A 17,978-nucleotide genomic window follows, 5' to 3' on the forward strand; every position below is an offset into this window, starting at 1 on the left:
GTAGTTTGCAGTTGCACAGAGAGAGAGAGGGGGGGCAAGTTCTCAGAGTTTAGAACGAGAATAGAGATGGAGGCGATTGGGGAGGCTGAAATGATTTGCCCTAAAAATATATATATTTTTAATAATAATATAATCAAATATATATAATATACATAGACATATATATATATATATATATATATATATATAAATTTCCAAAAAAGAAAAATATATATATTATATAAAAAAATTAATTCACAAATAGTGGTAAAAAAATAATAATAAATTTGTTTTTTTGTTTTTTTTTTTGTCCCTTTTTGACCAAATATTTTAGATTTTTGCTTCTTTTTAATTAGGTTTAATTTTAGTTTCCTTCTAATGTCTACAATTTGACTTGAAATGTGTATAATATTAATATTACTGATGCAAATATGAATGGTGGGAATGACAGTTGAAAAAGAATAGTTGTTGTGTCAAAAAATAGCATTTTGCATAAAATGTACCATTGGAGCAAAATTGCTAAAATGTAGAATTTTGACACTGTAGCGCATGTCAAAATATAGATTTGGCATGTGAAAATGACTTTTAGCATTGGAGATGGTCTAAGTAAGCAAAACTTGTTTTTGAATTGTGACCTGATGCTATGGAATTTCTCCTTCTTCTTTTTTTTTAGTATGAAATTATATTTTGTACAAATTCAATTTTTATGTTGTAAAAAATTATGCATACCCGGTCATTTGCCTCTAATGAGTTCTATGAGTTTTATATGCATTTATTTTTAAATTCTACATACTCGTTCAAATTTTATATTCTATATTTAAATTTATGTTCTTCAGTGGTCTGGTGATATATGTGTGTGATGGTGTTTGTGTGTGTATATGTGCGTGTGACTGGTGGGGTCATAATGGTGATGGGGATTGTGGTGGTTAAACGTGACCCATTTTTTGTTGTGCAAAAGGGCAAGATAAGTATCATATTATTATTATTATTATTATTTCAAGCTTCATAAATGAAGAATAATGGAGTTGGTGGTGTTGATGGGTGGAGACAAAAAGAGTTGTGAAAAGAGAAGCTTGGATAGCCATTTTATATATTAATTAATCATTTTATAATTCAAACAAAGTCAAAAGGGTAATAGTGTCATTTTACATGAAAAAGTGTTTTGATAACACTAAAAATAACTTTTGGGGTGCGAGTGAAAAACGGACTAAAAATTTGTAATATGAATGATAATAATTTTCGCAAGGTGTTTCAATAAAATATTTGACCAAACATAAAAGGGGTGTTGGTGAAATTAACTCTAATATTATTATAAAAAGTATTTAATTTTTTTTTTTAAAAAAATATTATAATTTTAAATTTAATATTAAATAATAATTATAAATCTGACATTTTACAACTCATTTAAATCACAAATTTTAGGGTTAACTTCAGTTACACCCCCTGAGGTATGTCCAAACTTCAAAGAGACCCCCCCATGTTTGCAAAAATTCAGTCAGACCCCCTACTTTTTCTGACACACATCAGTCACCCCCCTTAGTCAACGGTCAAAGCTAGTCAGAGTTACTATTTGCCAACATTAGCAAAAAATGAGCTTTTAATGCCCAAATTGGCCCTAAACGGTTCTGTTTGGCTATAAACATTAACGGTTATGTTTGGCTTCAAGTTACAAAGCAACTTAAATGTCCAGATTGCCCATGAAGTCCATGTTAATGCCCAGATTGCCATCAACTCTCCAACGGTCATGTTTGGCTTCTATAAATAGGAGATAGCTGGGCACAATGTTTGACACTTCCTCTCTTCCTCTCTTATATTCTCCTATTTATAGTGATGTCTCAATCAAGCGTAAATAGTCGTGAAGGTAGAGGCAGAGGTGGCAGAGGTTGTATACAGTATATGAACAAGATTTGTCACTGTGGGGATTTTGCTATAATAAAGGTCACAGAGAATGACAAAAATCACAACAAAAGAAGATTGTATTATATTTGTGAAAATCAAACATGTAGTTTTTGAGAATGGTGTAACCCTATAGATGGTTCTATTACTGCTGCTGTTACTAGTGTTGGTGCTATTGAGGAGTATTCACCTGCAAATCAACTTCTGCTTGAGGTTGTTGCTGAATTGAGGTTGCAGAGACAAGCTATGAATTCAAGGTTACAAGTTATTGAAACAACTATTTTGTATTTGAAGATAGTTGTATTTGTTTGCTTCTGGTTATCTATTTTTGCTATTTATTTCAAATAAAATGATGCAATAAATATTGACCTATATTGAGTACATTTACCATAAAAAGCATCATTAATTTATTACCACTGCACATGCATTACAACCACAAAGCAAACATCGCTATTACTGAGATCCTAAAACCATTAGAACATTCTGAATTAGTTAATATTTAACCAATGTCAACCACAACTTACAAGTTTCAAGTTTCAAACAAAGCTGGTCAATATTTAATACAGAAATCCTAAAACCATTAGAACATTGGAATCAAAAACATCAAAAACCAACTCACTGTTGTGTGGTGAATAAAACCCAAAGGAGTCCCCAACTGCTAACAGTCTGTGTTTCTTTCCTTAGTACTTCTTTTGCTACCCTCTCTATAATTAAATGCCAGGATTAGAATAGTAATGCAACAATAAATTAATATGTATAAGGATAAATATTAGGTAATTTATTGCTTACCCATGGTGGAGGATTAACACCAATACCACTCTGACTTAGCTGTCTTCCAACTCTGCTACCACTCTGAATTGGTTGTGAACAACTTCTCATATTCATATTTGGCTGAGAATCACTACCCATGCCACTCACAGTTGGTTGACAAACACCACCCATGCCACTTACAGTTGGTTGAGAAGCACCACCCGTGCCAGTTATAGCTGGTTAAGAAGCACCACCCATGCCATTCACATTTTGTTGAGAACCACCACCAATGCAACTCGCATTTGGTTAAGAAGTTCCTCTTGCACGTACATTTCTTCCACCTCTTGCACTTCCATTTCTTCCACCTCTCCTAGCAGTTTGGGACTGAAAAAAATTTAAACAAAAAAAAAAAATAGTTAAGTATAGTATTGGGTAATCATAGAATTGAAAATTTGTTATAGTGAACATAAATAAAGACTTATATTTGTTGTGTAACACCAGAAGTTCCTGCTCCTTCTGATCCGTGAGTTTGAGAACTTATGTTTCCCTAAATTAACAATTAGAAGGTATATAAATTAGTAATAAAAGAAAATTTTGAAAATATAGCAAGTTTAAAATTGACTGAAACACTCACTGTTGCTGTTTGAGCTCTTCCTCTTGCACTTGTAGCCCTCCCTCTTGCTGCTGCAGCTCTTTCTATTGCTGTTTGAGCTCTCTGGCAAGTCCTCCTATTATGATCAGTTTGTAGGCAATACTTGCATGTTACAACTGAAGATTTCTTAGGTATTGCATTTGCAGGGGCAGGTTCACCTTGTTCCTTTCTTCTATTTTTTCTTGATCTACCATGTAATCTTCTTGGTTTAGGAGGGTACAAGTCAATTGATGGAGTTTTTGGCCAGAACTTCTCATCCATCAAAGGATGAATCATCCCACTGTGGGCAAGTAGGTATGTGTCATTGGTGTAACAAGGATCACAAAAATGCTCAGAATCCTGCCTATTCCATGAAATAGCACCAGCTGCATGCCTACAAGGTATCTCTGATATCTGACATGCTTTACATGAGCAAGTCCTCAAGTTTAAATTAACCACACTTACTCCCACTACATCATGAACTTCAAACCCATCCCTCCCAACAGGACAACCTCTACACCCTATTGATTCTTGAATGGATTTGTTTAATTTTTTCAAAGCATTTGGAGTCAAATTTCCCTTCCAAGCTAAAGCTTTCTGATACCTTTTCTGGATTCTCACCATTAATTTTATCTTAATCCACTCAAGCATATTCAAGATTGGCTTACACCTATAATGACCAACCCAATTGTTGAAGGATTCAGTCAAATTGTTTGTGATATGGTCACTCTTTGATGTTTCACTATACCCTACCCTAGACTATCTTTCAAAAGGCCTATCCATTAGCCAATCATGAGTTTCTGTGGAAATCTCATTCATGTGATTCATTGCACCATTAAATTCAAGTTCATTGCATGATCTAGCAGCCTTCCAATAAATTTTTTTCAACAACAAGCCAGGATTATCCTTCCTAAAACTGTTAAACAAGTGCCTACAACATATCCTATGGCTTGCCTTAGGAAACAAGTTAGAAATTGCAACCTTAAGACCCTGAAATGCAAAATAAAATAAATTACAAGTAATAATGAACAATTTAATAATGAACTATATAATAATAAACAAGTTAAAGAAAAAAATTATACCTTTTGCATATTAGACATAATTGTCTAATGTCTGGCTTGTGCATCTGCACCAAGAATATCCTTCAAATTATCTAAGAAAAAAGTCCAGGTCTCCTTTCCTTCACTTTCTACCATAGCATAAGCAATGGGGAATAAACCATTATTGCCATCAAAGGCCACAGTTGACAAAAGCATTCCACCATGTGGGCCCTTTAAAAAACAGCCATCTTACCTAATGAATGGCCTGCAGCCTTTTATAAACCCAGACCTAAAAGCATCAAAAGCAATGAAAATCTTTCTGAATCTATTGGTTCCATTGAATTCAGCATCATAATAATCAAGTGTGACCAAACTGCCAGGGTTTGTCCTCCTAATTTCATTCCTATAAGAGGGCAGTAAACTGTATGACTTCCCATGGTTACCCTCAATCACATCCAATGCCTTTCTTTTTGCTCTATAGTATTGTTGTTTCTTTGCCCTAATGTCATATTTTTCATGCAGTGAAGTTCTCAGACGTTCAACTGTCATTTGTGGGTTTTGTTTGAGTTTCTTAAAAAACTTCTTTGCAATCCATGTAGAATTGACTAATAGATTTTTATCACCCCCCATACAATAATGATTATCATTGTATGTTTTTATCATATAAGTCTTACAAGGTTGTGGGGAGGCATGGATCCTCCGTGGACAACCTTTGGCTTTGCAAACACAAGTTATCCTTGAACTCTTATTTTTGGTCTTTCTAATTTGAAACCCTTCTTGGATTGTACAATCTGTCAACACCTCTTTGAAATGTTTCACATTTTGAAACAATAAATATTGTTCTAGTTTCATAGGTTGTCCTTTCACCTCTACATAGTCCTTCATTTTGAAAATTTTATCCCAATCCTTGCTCTTTGATCTATTTCTCTTTGGATATTTCACACCAATCTCTACACTTGAATTAGAATGTGCTTCATCATTTGACTCATAATCTGACAGGCCATCCTCACAGTCCACATTGTAATTTTCATTATTGTAGTCTTCATCATTGTATTAAAACCCTACGTATTCATCATCTGAGCTATCAGTGTCAGTTTCAACACAATCAGTATCACCTTCTCCATCCAATCTTGATTCTCTTTCCTAAAATCATACACACCATCTTTCTCCACATCACTATCCTTTTCCTCATTGTTTTCATCACCCACTTCCTCATCATATTCTTCACTCAGTCCCTCACTATTTTCAGCATCCACTCCACAATCTATATTCTCATAAGGGTCATCCATATCAGTTGATATATTTAAGGGTTCAACTTCTTCTATCTCAACATACACATTAATGTTAATTCTTTCACTATTTAAGTATAACATGTTTAACAAATCAGCTTCATTCTCAACCAACATCTTAGAATAAGGACCAGGAACATCACAGTATATAGAATAGGTAAACCCCAAACCCCCAGGATAATCCTCAAGAACAGTTCTACTTATATCTTCCAGGAAATCATACAAACCATACTTATCAGAGTCTACATGATTATTAGTTCTACATTTTGACTTGTAGTGTATGTGAAAATTATGATAAATATCTCTTATCACTGTCAATAATTCAAATAACAAGAAATATAAACAAAAATGGCATAAATAAGGCACTGGCCAATTGAAACAAAAAATTACAGACAAATCGAACAAATTCATGCATTTTCAAATTACAGACATTTTAACATAAATTAAACAAATTAATGCATTTTGAAATAAAACCCCCAAATCGACCAATTTACAGACATTTTAACATAAATTAAACAAATTCATGCATTTTGAAACAAAACCCCCAAATCGTACAATTTACAGACAAATTGAAAAAAAATTAAGATCCTAAATTTACAGACAATTTGCAGACAATCGAACAATTTAACAAACCCAACAAAGAAACTTAAAAACTAACCTTAAAGCCCCAAATCAAGATCCTAAATTACAGATATAAATTTAACAAACCCTAAACCCCTAAATCAAAACAACCGAACAAAGAAACACTAAAAAGAAACCCATTTTCCCAAACCCGAAACCCCCTATCAACTAAAACCAAAATCAAATTTTAAAAGACAAAATTCATACCTCCAAATCGCGAAATTTTCTCAACAGTTTCAAATCAAACAAATGCTTCCCCTTCAAACCCTCAACTATCTGTAGATTTGTTGTTTGATCAAGCATATTCGGTGCACGTATCAACCAAAATCGATGTCTTCACATACGAACCTAGGGTTATATCTTTCTGTTATCTCTTCTCTCAACCTCTCTATCTAGGGTTAGTTGACAAAATGAATTTTCAAAACTTAAGTTTGGATTAACGAAGTAAAGTGGATCCAAGTGTTTGGCCACTGTGATTACAAGGTGTTTGGTTCACAAGATAAAACAAAATTGGGTTAAAGTTATACAAACTTTGGTTTGGTTAGGTGTATAGAGAAAAACAACAAAAGGGTAATTTAGTCATTTATTATTTTTTGTCAGCCGACAATGTCTGATAGGGGTCTGACCGAATTTTTACAAATATAAAGGGGTTTCCTTGAAATTTGGACATACCAGGAGATGTAACCCAAATTTGAAGTCAACTTTAAATTTTGTTTACATACTTACAAGGACTTGAACAGTCGACTCCTGTGGCAAGGCATCTCCTTTTTATCTGTTTTTGGCGCGAAGACTGCACCCCAACTCATTACCCTCCAAAGTAGGGTTTTACTTCATTCAAAATCAGCGTCCCTTTACTCCATCCTCCAAACCCTAACAAAAAAATGGAGAAATTCTCAGGCCAGCTAGAAGAAATCAGAACCCTTTTGTCTTCAAACACCAAAGCACACAAACCCTTTGCTTACTCAACCCTCTTACACCTCCAAGAACAGTCCAGTACCGATCCTTCTTCGATTCAATTGCTCGCAGATTCATCACGCGCACTCCTCTCTCCCATTCTCACAGACATCTCGGATGCCGACGAAGAAATGTGAGTTTTACCCAAAATCTTTGATTTTATTTTTGATCATTTATAATGAATTTATTTTATTTTATTTTTTGAATTTCAGTGCTTCACAGGCTTTGAAGTGCCTGGGATTCATGATGTACCACTCCTCCCTCGTTGTTGCAATTCCGAGTAAGTTGGGTGGTTTTTCTTTTTCTTTTTTGGTTCTCTCTTTGTATGCTGTGGAGTTGATTTTGTTGGTGCTAAATTGGAAGACCAGTGTGTTGGGAATTGCTATATTTGTACTTAAAAACAAAAGTAGTGTTTTTGGATTCAAATTTCGAAATAACTACACACATTTTAAATCAAGTACAATGTAAATAATATTAATAACGAAATACACACAAATCAATTTTACAGACCAAGTAAAAAAGAATAGGGACTCCAGTTGTTGAGTAAAACTTCAAGAGGAACTCCCATCCCATCACACACACCTACATTCGCCAGGAGCTTTTATTATTGGCATTCAACAAGAGATGATTGCTAATGTCTAAAAATGCTGACATTATCTTGGGCTTTGAGACCTGAAATTACGAGCATTTTGGGTTTTCTACTACATTATTTTGTCATTCTATTCACCCAACAATGACAAAGGGAAGGTAGGATTCTAAATTAAACATTTGGTTTCTGGTTATCCAGGGAAGGATGCTAATATGATTGTGGATTTGTTGGTTAAAGTCATTCTAACTACCAAAATGAAGGTAAAGTGAAATTTTTAGTTTCTGATAGATTATTGTAGCTTTGGCTTTGATTAGGGGACATTAGAGGATTTGTAACATGTTTATCTTGTTGATCACAGTCCGTTTGTAACTTAGGAGTGTGGTGTATATCAATCCAACAGTTGAATCCATTGTTTTTGGCTGAACACTTCCATTCTTTGTTGGGGGCAGTTGTTCATGCACTTGACAATCCTATTGGTTCCTTGTCAACAACATTTGAAGCTATTCAGGTACAATTTGTGAACCATCTCATTGCATTTTTTATTTACTTAATAGGGTATGGTATGATCATTATATTGGTGACAGAGTAGTACCGCAGCTGCTAAGCTCATCTGGATGTTTATAGTCTGACATCATCAGATTTGTAGTGGGATATGCACGGTTCTTAAGTATTTCCAGTGGCAGTGGTGCCTTGCAAGGAGGTCTTTGTGTGTACAAACTGAATACATCCTCAACATAAGCTTCATAAATAGTTGAGAAACAAAAGGAATAAGCTAAAATTGTGCTCTCATATACTCATTGTTTAGCATTTTCAAAAAGAATCAAGCTAATATTTTCGTTTTAATAGTAAATTTGTCATGCATTCTTTTGCATAACAATTGCATATGTCAATGGACGTTGTAGCTTTGACACGAGATATAATTGTTAATTTCTTCTGTTTATGTCAATTAGCAGTCTATTAAATTCCCTGCCCACCTGGCTATAGTTTGATATTGAATCTCTTCACCAATGGAGCTTAAGTATTCACAAGTTTTACCACAGACAGTATTTTATTAATAGCATTTTACGTCATAATCTCTCTGGTCAGCTGAATTCTGCTCATTTCTTGCTATTCCTCGATTTTAAGACATGTTAAGAATGCAAATGTATGGCCTAATTTTTGTAGACTCACTCTTCATGCTACTGTTATAGGCTGTAATGAAGCTAGCAACTCAGTTAAGTGAGAGGATGAGAGACGTGTCAAATATATGGGCTCCTCCAATATATAGAAGATTTGTCAGCATTGATAAAAGGGAGAGAGATATGTCAGAAAGGTGTTTTCTGAAGATTAGCTCTACAATATTTCCTCCCACATTAGCTCTCTCCAAGGTACTACAGGCTATTGTAGTTTTCAAATTCTATCTGACCTATAACTCATTAATATGTTTAAAAATAAAAATTTATGTATAAAGAGGTGCATTCACGGCATGAAAGGCATATGTGAAATAATATGCTACCTGTAGTGCTACAGTTTAGATACTAAGAAACTGGATCTGTTTCATGTTATGGCTCATGTGATTAAATATGTTACCTATATCTATTTAGTCATCATAGTCTTTGCTAACACTTTAATTGTAGGTTCTATTATGAATATTTAGGCAATCAAGAGGGTTAATTTTAAAGTATACGTAAGTCACACTTATGCAGGATGTTGGGAAGGGAAGACCAATGGTGACCTAAGCTTTGATACTATTTTTGCACAAATTGACTGCTCTCAGAGTTGAACCTATGTCCTCAGAGTATCAGTATAGCCATTCTGACTAGATTTTTCCAAGTCATAGAACTATTGGATAGTAATACCAATTTACAACTATCCTTCTAACACACACAAACACCTTCTTTTTTTTTCCTTCATTTTTTAATTTTTTCATTTTTTAGGCCAAAGACCATTTGTAATGAATCATCATATAGCAGTACCGATATATTAATGAAGCTAGTACAACAAAGACTTTCTTTAAATGGCAACATTGAGACATTCATTTACTTGATCATCATATTTGCCACCTCAGGTACCTATTTTCACAATTGGCTTGGCTAGTGAAGTACTTGCTTAAGAAATGTTCCACTTTTTCCTTCTCCTGACATGCCATATTTTTTCTAGTTTTTTTTTGTTGGGCATGGTCTATGTTTAGAAAATCATATTCTTAGTTTTATTTTTTTGCATGCTCCTGTGTTTTTGTTATTTCTATATTCATGTGTGTATAAAGGTATAAGGTATCTTCTCTTCCCTTTTTACCTTGCATGTTTGGTAGTGATATGTGCTGCATTTTTGTGATATGTATGTTATGTTCTACTTGCTATAATATGTTCCTATATCTGATTTTTTTTTTTTTTTATCATGTCAATTTTTTTGTCATTGTATGTGATTTATATAAACATAAATATTGGACCTTGGGTGACGGATGGAGGACATTGTGGATGGGGTGAGAAGGGTGCTTTCCGCTCCCACCTTGTGCCGTAACCCCAAACTTAGTTATCAAGTGATGACGGAACCAGTCTTGACATTGAGTCAACTGAAGCTGTTTCTTGGTCCATAATCACTTGATGTCTCTTTAATTAATCAGGCATATACTGCTTCTATGTTGTTTATATATGTACACATATAATCTAAATAGTAATTTGCTAATGGATTTCTGTGATGGGATTCTCAATGTGGATTTTGAAAGAGTCAAGGGGATGAGCAAGTGGAAGCCCGTCAAGAACTGCTTCATAACCCACCAGTCACCACACACTTTTGTGGGCAGACCGTCTTCAGGATCATGGGTCCACAGACTCCACACACCATACAACGTGGTAAATTAACTGTTCATTGAACCAACCAATTTATTGGGTGGTTTAAGCAGTAGTTCGATCTTCTCCCACTTGAAAGGGTTGATGCATAGTCCTGGGTAGATGCTAGATACATTATAGACAGTCTTAGACCTTCCTCAAACTATAAATAATTTGGGGAGATGTACATGTCTGGTGGACTGGCAATTGAATAGTAAAAGAAATGCAAAACAAATAATTGTAAATATATGATTTTTTTTTTTTTTTTTTTTTTTTTTAATTTTTAAATTCTATTTATTTATTTTTTCACGAAGTCTTAATGTTTATCTGATGACATTTAGCAGTATACATCCTTGAAAATATGTGTGATGTTTACTAATAACATTTTCTTTAAAAAATTAGGTATGTCAACTTGGTTGCTCCTTAGATTAAGTATCTTAGACCCCAGTAGAAAAACTTTATTGACATTTCATAGTCTTGGTTTGGATTTGTACTATATGTTGGTTAGTAGTCGCTCATCTCTTAACATTAATAATGGAGATATTCCAATTCAACCAGCCTCCCAACTTCTATCTGAAATAGGAGAACAGAGAGGCTAAAAATTTTGAACATATTGACATTCAACTATTCAAGTATTGTAGTTCCAGTTGTAAAATAAAAATAATTATATCATAGTATCAAACACGTTGGTGATGCTATATGTTGGGGTTTTTTTTTTTTTTTTTTTTTTTTTTTTTTTTTTTTTGTGGTAAACAAAAAAACAAGATTGAAATTTGATGCTGCCCAGGTTGGTGAAACTATATATTGAGGTGAGTTTCAAGAAATATGCTGAATTGAAGCATTTTTTTTTTTTTCCTAGTTGGGATTCACACACACGGCCTCCACTGAGGTTCGAACCCCTGACCTCCCTTTGGGAAGTAGGAGCCTTGTACCGCTAGGCCACAGGCCTGTTGGTGAATTGAAGCATTTTGCAATATAATGTGGTGCTTATTATATTTAACTTTTCTAAAAGTGTAATATATATATATATATCTTAAACAGGCAGTCGCGATAGATATGAAGAAAAAAATGCTTCCTGGCATGAAGGAGCTGCTGAATAATGGTTTGAAGATTCAAACTATGAAAGCATGGGGATGGTTAATTCGCCTGCTAGGACCTTATGCTGTGAAGAATAGGCATTTGGTCAATGAAATTCTGAAAATTCCAGAGCACACATTTTCTGATATAGATCCACAAGTCCAGATTGCCTCACTGGTATTCCTTTCAGCTCTAATAAGTTGAGGATTTTGTTATAATTAAATCTATCACATGGGAAGATATGTTTTCAAACCTTTTCCCTATGTTAATAGTGCCATTCTCAGTCAACAACCTGATGGCTAAGTGGTGCTGAGTTGGCCTGGATACCTTAATTGGTCGAGGACTTGAGGGTTCGGGACTAGGATAAAGGGAATTATGGATTCTTCTATTGTGCATAAGCTGCTTAACCCAGTCTATGTCCATCTTATGGGGGTACCGGCATGGGATAATTAGAGGAAGAAGTAACGTTTGTTATTATTTTGAACAAAGTGGCTATCTTGATATTCATGTGAGTTTTCCTATTGCACTAAACTATGGTTGAAGGTATAAAATGAAATCAACTATGGCATATCTCCATAATCTAATTGAATGTATATCTGGGCCACCCTTACTTTACTCTTTTCATTTCCTCTTTTTTTTTTTCTTTCTTTTTTTCCCGGTTCGGAGGTAGGATATGGGTTTCTGGAAAATTACTATTATGTTACAAAATGTGATTATGGGCTTCTGGAAGATTCCCATTACTTTTGAAGATGCAAGAAATTCATTCTCCTTTCTCTCTCTAGAATTCTTACACTTCAATAGAAAAATCCCCCTTCTTATCCACCCGTAATGGTCTATTTATAGACCATTACAAATATTCTAACTAACTGATTACATAGGGCTCCTATTCAAGGGTTTTCTTCCTTTTGGGCCTGACTTTCCAATGGGCTTGATCTTCTTCAGTGGATCCTCCATGCTCGGCCCATTCCGTGGTGCTTTTGCATGGGCCATACTTCAATTGTTTGACCCGATCCCATGCCAGCGAGCTATAACCGGCCCATGCCACTTATTGGATCCTTAACTTTCTGTACCATGAGGTCAATCTCTTAAACGGGTGGGTATTGGCTGAGTTGATTTATCCAGCTGGAATGTTTTTGCCCAAATATTGGTAGTGAATGTCATCACAGACCCAAAAACTTGTACATTTCATTTTATTTTTTTTGGCTGTGGCTGTTGCTGTGCCCCAACACGGTCTGTTGAAGGGATTCTCTTACAACCCTGAAGTCAGCTAATCTGGGAAAGTATAACATTACTAAATACTAACAACTAGCCATTCTCTTACCCGATGCGTGTTTATATATTTATTCAAGATAATTCACTTTTCCACCTATTGGATATTTTGACCAGGTTCCCTTTCCAAAGAAAAAATAGAAATATGTCTTGGTTAGGATTTATTTTCTAAGTTAAAATATTATCAAATACTTCCTAATAACATTTTCAACCTCTTGGCCCGGTTATTTTGAAAAATAAATAACGCGCCTTCAAATTGCAGGTTGCCTGGGAAGGTTTGGTTGATGCTCTCATTTTCACTCCAGAACGAGTACCTGAGATAAATACAGCTCCAGAGCATTGCATTCAACAAGTGAAGAAATCTATGGGGAGCAATAGTGGAACCGAAGCAGATGGATTTTCGAAAAGCATAAAGCTCATAATGACACCCCTAATAGGAATCATTTCAAGTAAATGTGATGTGTCTGTTCACTCATCCTGCTTGAACACGTGGTCTTATCTACTACATAAACTTGATAACTTCGTGAACTGTCCTTCAGTGATAAAAACTGTATGGGAGCCTATTTTTGAAGCAGTCTTCCGAGTTGGACCTGAAAGTAGGAACATCTGGTCATGGAATTTCTGCCTAGATCTGCTCGATAACTTTATTTTAGCAAGAAGTAAAATTGTGGATGATGACTTGAATAACCAGGTAAATGGTCATTCATTAGACAAAACCCCTACCAACAGACCTCCAGTATCTGGCAAGTGCTCACAGATACATTATCCTATTAAATGTTTGCCATGGGGTCTTAGTCAGTTGGACTTCTATATAAAGATGATTTACATTATTGTCACTCAAGGATCAGCAGTGACTGTCCCCGCTGAAATCAGAAGCTTGACATGTGATGCTGCCTTAGCGATATTTGGATCTGTTCTGAAAGGAATTCAATCTGTCTTGAAGAATCCAGCCATTGATTATAATGAGGTTATGCAGTGTTTGAACGCAGTTTTAAGGTTCATAAAGAATATACATGAAAATGTGACTTCAAAAGACAGTGACATTGGTGACTTGCACCATCTTTCCCTTCAGTTTGTAGAAATTGTTGCTGAGGAGTTGGAACCTTCTATGCTGGGATCCCCTCTTTACAAAGTGGCATTAGACCTTAAGTACATTGACAACTTGCAATCAGTTATTGAAACTAAGAAAGCAAAGGTACTTGGTATCTGCTTTTCAGTTTACATGGATATGGTTTCACCAATTGTTTATTTAACCACACTCTATTTCTGTGGGGTGTTTACCTTAGCTTCCGGTACGTCCAAAGCAGAGTTCATATTGCAGGGAGTGCACAAATATGTAAAGTTCATATTGTCTTCCTATGATCCCTTGGAAAATCTCCACACCATTTTTGGTTTATTGTATAAACACATGGGATTCAACTGCTTAAAGATATGGATATCAATAGCAAAGAGTCTGAAAGACTACATAGACGGTGTAAAGGATTTTCCTCTATTGAAACCGGAGCCTGGAAGTACTGGTCGTCTTGCAATATGCCATCTCTTGTCCTACCCATTTGTTGTATGCTCTTGCCCTCAAAAGCAGTTGACCATGGTGGAATGTAAGGGCCCCCTCGAATCATATCTCGTTTCCTCACAATCACAAAGAAAGCTTGAGCTTGAAGATGTTGTAGACGTGTGGAAGTCGCTTTATGTCTCTGTTGATCAGGCTTTGCAGTTTGAGAGTTCAACCTCAAAAAGATTTGCTGAGGATCTGACTTCATTATTAAATGGGTGCCTAGTTGATACAAGCATGATTGAGTGTGGCACTGAGCTTGATCCAAGCATCAACCACCATGATTTTGATCTGCCTTCTTTATATGGCAATGCTGTGATATGTGTTTTTGAACATATTCTGGCTTCAGGTGTAAGTTCTAGTGGAAGTAAAGACAAAGATTGTGGTGACTATAAGAGATTCAGTGGCATCAACAATTGCTTGGAATTTGCTGCTAGGTTAGTGCAATATTTGATGTTGAATATTGAATAGTATATGCCAAACCCCAAATGGTAGTGAGGTGAGGCATCTTCCCCTCACTGTTGTGACAGGTTTGATGCATGCTGTCTTTGACGCTTGGTCCCCACTTGGGGAAGGCTCCTTTGAACTCTAAGTTGTATATACAAAAGAAAAGTGCTTTTTTTTTTAGTACACTCTTTAAAGCTCAATGGGTCCTCTAAATCAAGGATTGAGTTTCAAAAACGAAGAGAAGAATATAGTTTCTGGAAAATCAGTTCCAGAAGTTTAATGTTGAACTTTGTATTAGATAATTGTTGAGAGAATGTGAGAGGCTTGCTATTTTTCTTTTCTTGTTTTTTTTATTCCTTTTTGGGTGAGAGTGGGAATAAATTTTATTACACATTATTAGCCCATGTGAAAATTAAATAACTTGGAAAATGAAAGGAGATGATTACATTTTCTCCGGCATGTTTCCACCCTTTGTTGCTAATATTTCATCTGGCATTATACAGATTCATGATGCTGTCATGGACACTAGTAGAAACAAACCCACCAACTGTTCTTGTTCTGACTTCAAGGTAAGTCATATTTGTCAAGCTCTCTGTTAATAATTGTGTTGCGGTATGCTTCATTGAATGGGAGACTTGCAGGGTGTTCTCTGCATTGGTGCGCTTTGTGGGCTGCCTTTACTCAAAGGGAGAAATGCTTTCATTTATGCAGGTTTGTGTTTCTCACTTGTTATTTGCTGTATTGCCACATTGGCATTGTACCAGAACAATAATGTTTGCAACAGATATAAGAAGGAAAGTTCTAAAAAGATTTTGTACCAGTCTTTTGTTTCTAGATCTTTTTTTGGTTAATATTTTGAAGCATTGCATTCCTTGCATATAAATTCAAGCCATTCTGGATGTTGATGAAAATGTTACTCTAGAGCTTCATTCTCCACTTTTCATTGACTTTGCATTTTTTTTCTTTAAAAAAGGCATCTGAAGTAGGCCAGAATCAACAACATTCATTCTTTCTTAAATTGCTTTCAAGCATGTCAGTATATTGATTTTTTCTTTTCAATTACCCATTCCAGATAATATCTAGTCCTCTGCTTCAGTGGCTATCACAAAGTGATGTACCATACGGGAACATTAATCATCAACTTCAACTCTTATGGGCCAAAACCCTTAATTGCTTACAGAGGAGTCGGCCACCAATAATCTTTGATTCATCATTCCTTAAACTCCAAGCACCCCTCCTTGAAAAGACTCTAGATCACCCAAATCCCGCCGTCTCTGAGCCTACCATTACTTTCTGGAATTCCACGTACGGTGAGCAAATCAGGTTAGATTATCCTGAAAGCCTACTCCACGTCTTAGACAAGCTCTCCAGAACCAGAAGACTAAACCTCTGCAGCAGAAGCCCACCATTCTCTGATAAAGTTCACTCTAGCGTAGAAGTAATTACTGCTCCACAGAGATACAGGGTGATAGCAACACAGAACAGGAACTCAAAGAGAGTAGAATTGGTTGAGGATACAGTGAATGGTCTTGAGCGCAATGATAAGCTGCATTTGAGTTTAAAGAGAAAAAGACCGGAATTAACCGAGCATCAAAAGGAAGTTAGGCGAGCGCAGCAAGGAAGGGAGAGGGACTGTAATGGACATGGCCCTGGGATTCGAACTTACACTGGTGTTGATTTCTCTCAGGGGAATGAGTCACAAGAGAGCCAGGAAATCCGTAATGCGGAATCCATCTTGGAGATGCTAAGAAAAACCGGTTAACCTTTTGGATTTCCAGCGCTTGTTTTACATGTCACTTTCAGCTCACTGGGATGTGCAGCCAAGCTATTGAATGATGCTCATCATGCCTGTCTTTGTCAATTTTATGTGGTTAAAATGTAATTAAATATTTATTTCAATCTTTGTACGATATGTTGCATATAAAATGGTTGTACTGTTGTGCTAGGCACCGTCAGTGTTATTTAACATAACTGTGAAACTGTTGAATTAAGATGGTTTTTGTAAACTGGAAGGTGATGCAAGTGAACCATTTTCATTTCGCAAAGCAATTTATTGCAAGATCAATTGTCTAGTTACTTCTCTTTTCATTCAGCAGTTCGTTGTATCTCAATTTTTCTAGTTCAGTTACACTTATAACGAAAGTGTGTTACTAGAGCTCGTTCACGAACAATTTAGGATTCACTTGTTTAAAATTTTCCTTGATTTTGTTCATTAAGTATACAAGTCAAGTTTGTGTGTTTAACTTTTGAGGTTGTTTAATAAATGAGTCCATGTTAGGTTCATAAAAACTGGGTCCGTGAATAAGCTTCGTAGGCTTGTGTAATCTTGTCAAAGCCGGGCATGGACCTATTATATTGATTTTTATTTTATTTTAAATTTTAAACTACTGTTTTTTTTTTTGAATTATATACCTTTAAAATTTTAATATTGCCCCCACTAAAAATACAAAAAAAAAAAATAATAATAATAATAATAATAAAATATAAAATATAAACTACTATTGCTCCTCAGACAAAAAAAAAAAAAACTACTTTGTCTGTCCTTGGTCAAAGGACTTGAACACGGGCTCAAATCAATTTAAATGATATTGAAGTTTTTTTTATAACAAATTTGTGGGACCCATTTAACATCAGGCTACTTGCTATATGCTAATATCTATGGAACTAATAAAAAATTGTCAAAAACAGAAAGACCATGTAGCAATTTAATCCTTAGTTAGTAAGTTTTTTCACAATTTAATTATAATTACTAGAGTGATTGGATGTACGCTCTAAAGATTTATTTGTTTATTTATTATTATTATTTTTGTTAAAAACACACAACACTAGAAGAATTCAATAGTTCAATATTAATAGCTAGTGACATTGCTGTGGAACTACACTGTCTATTACAGGAAAACGTCAAATGAAAGTAGCAATCTTTACAAATTTACAACCGTTCATTACGAATTAACATTAATTCGACTCTACCTGACATCATTTTATAATAATCGTAATGCTTCTAAAGTAATGTCCATGTGACAGTGTTGATAGTCTTCTTTAGTAACTTAAGATCCTTTCTAATGCTCATGGTTTCC

The 17,978-nt window shown here is 35.1% G+C and overlaps 1 protein-coding gene across 1 annotated transcript; it reads left to right on the forward strand.

Annotated features, from left to right (window-relative positions):
* The first annotated feature begins 6,956 nt into the window (after positions 1-6,956).
* On the forward strand, positions 6,957-16,959 carry LOC132277329 (uncharacterized). The gene is made up of 10 exons (XM_059779169.1): positions 6,957-7,293; positions 7,373-7,440; positions 7,948-8,009; positions 8,108-8,257; positions 8,940-9,116; positions 11,598-11,810; positions 13,165-14,891; positions 15,405-15,470; positions 15,543-15,612; positions 15,974-16,959. Exons 1-10 carry the CDS (start codon positions 7,088-7,090, stop codon positions 16,661-16,663), a joined length of 3,429 nt encoding a protein of 1,142 aa, XP_059635152.1. The 5' UTR covers positions 6,957-7,087; the 3' UTR covers positions 16,664-16,959.
* The last annotated feature ends 1,019 nt before the right edge of the window (positions 16,960-17,978 follow it).

Source organism: Cornus florida, unplaced genomic scaffold, assembly GCF_030987335.1.
Source record: "Cornus florida cultivar Cherokee Brave unplaced genomic scaffold, ASM3098733v1 CherokeeBrave_3.0.0_Hap2_Chr10, whole genome shotgun sequence".
Lineage (NCBI taxonomy): Eukaryota > Viridiplantae > Streptophyta > Magnoliopsida > Cornales > Cornaceae > Cornus > Cornus florida.

Excerpts from the sequence above, each read along its gene's own strand:
- LOC132277329 (XM_059779169.1), top strand. The coding sequence starts at position 7,088 with ATGGAGAAATTCTCAGGCCAGCTAGAAGAAATCAGAACCCTTTTGTCT. Across the intron at positions 7,441-7,947 it reads CCTCGTTGTTGCAATTCCGA|GGAAGGATGCTAATATGATT; the intron begins GTAAGTTGGGTG and ends CTGGTTATCCAG. Across the intron at positions 8,010-8,107 it reads TTCTAACTACCAAAATGAAG|TCCGTTTGTAACTTAGGAGT; the intron begins GTAAAGTGAAAT and ends TGTTGATCACAG.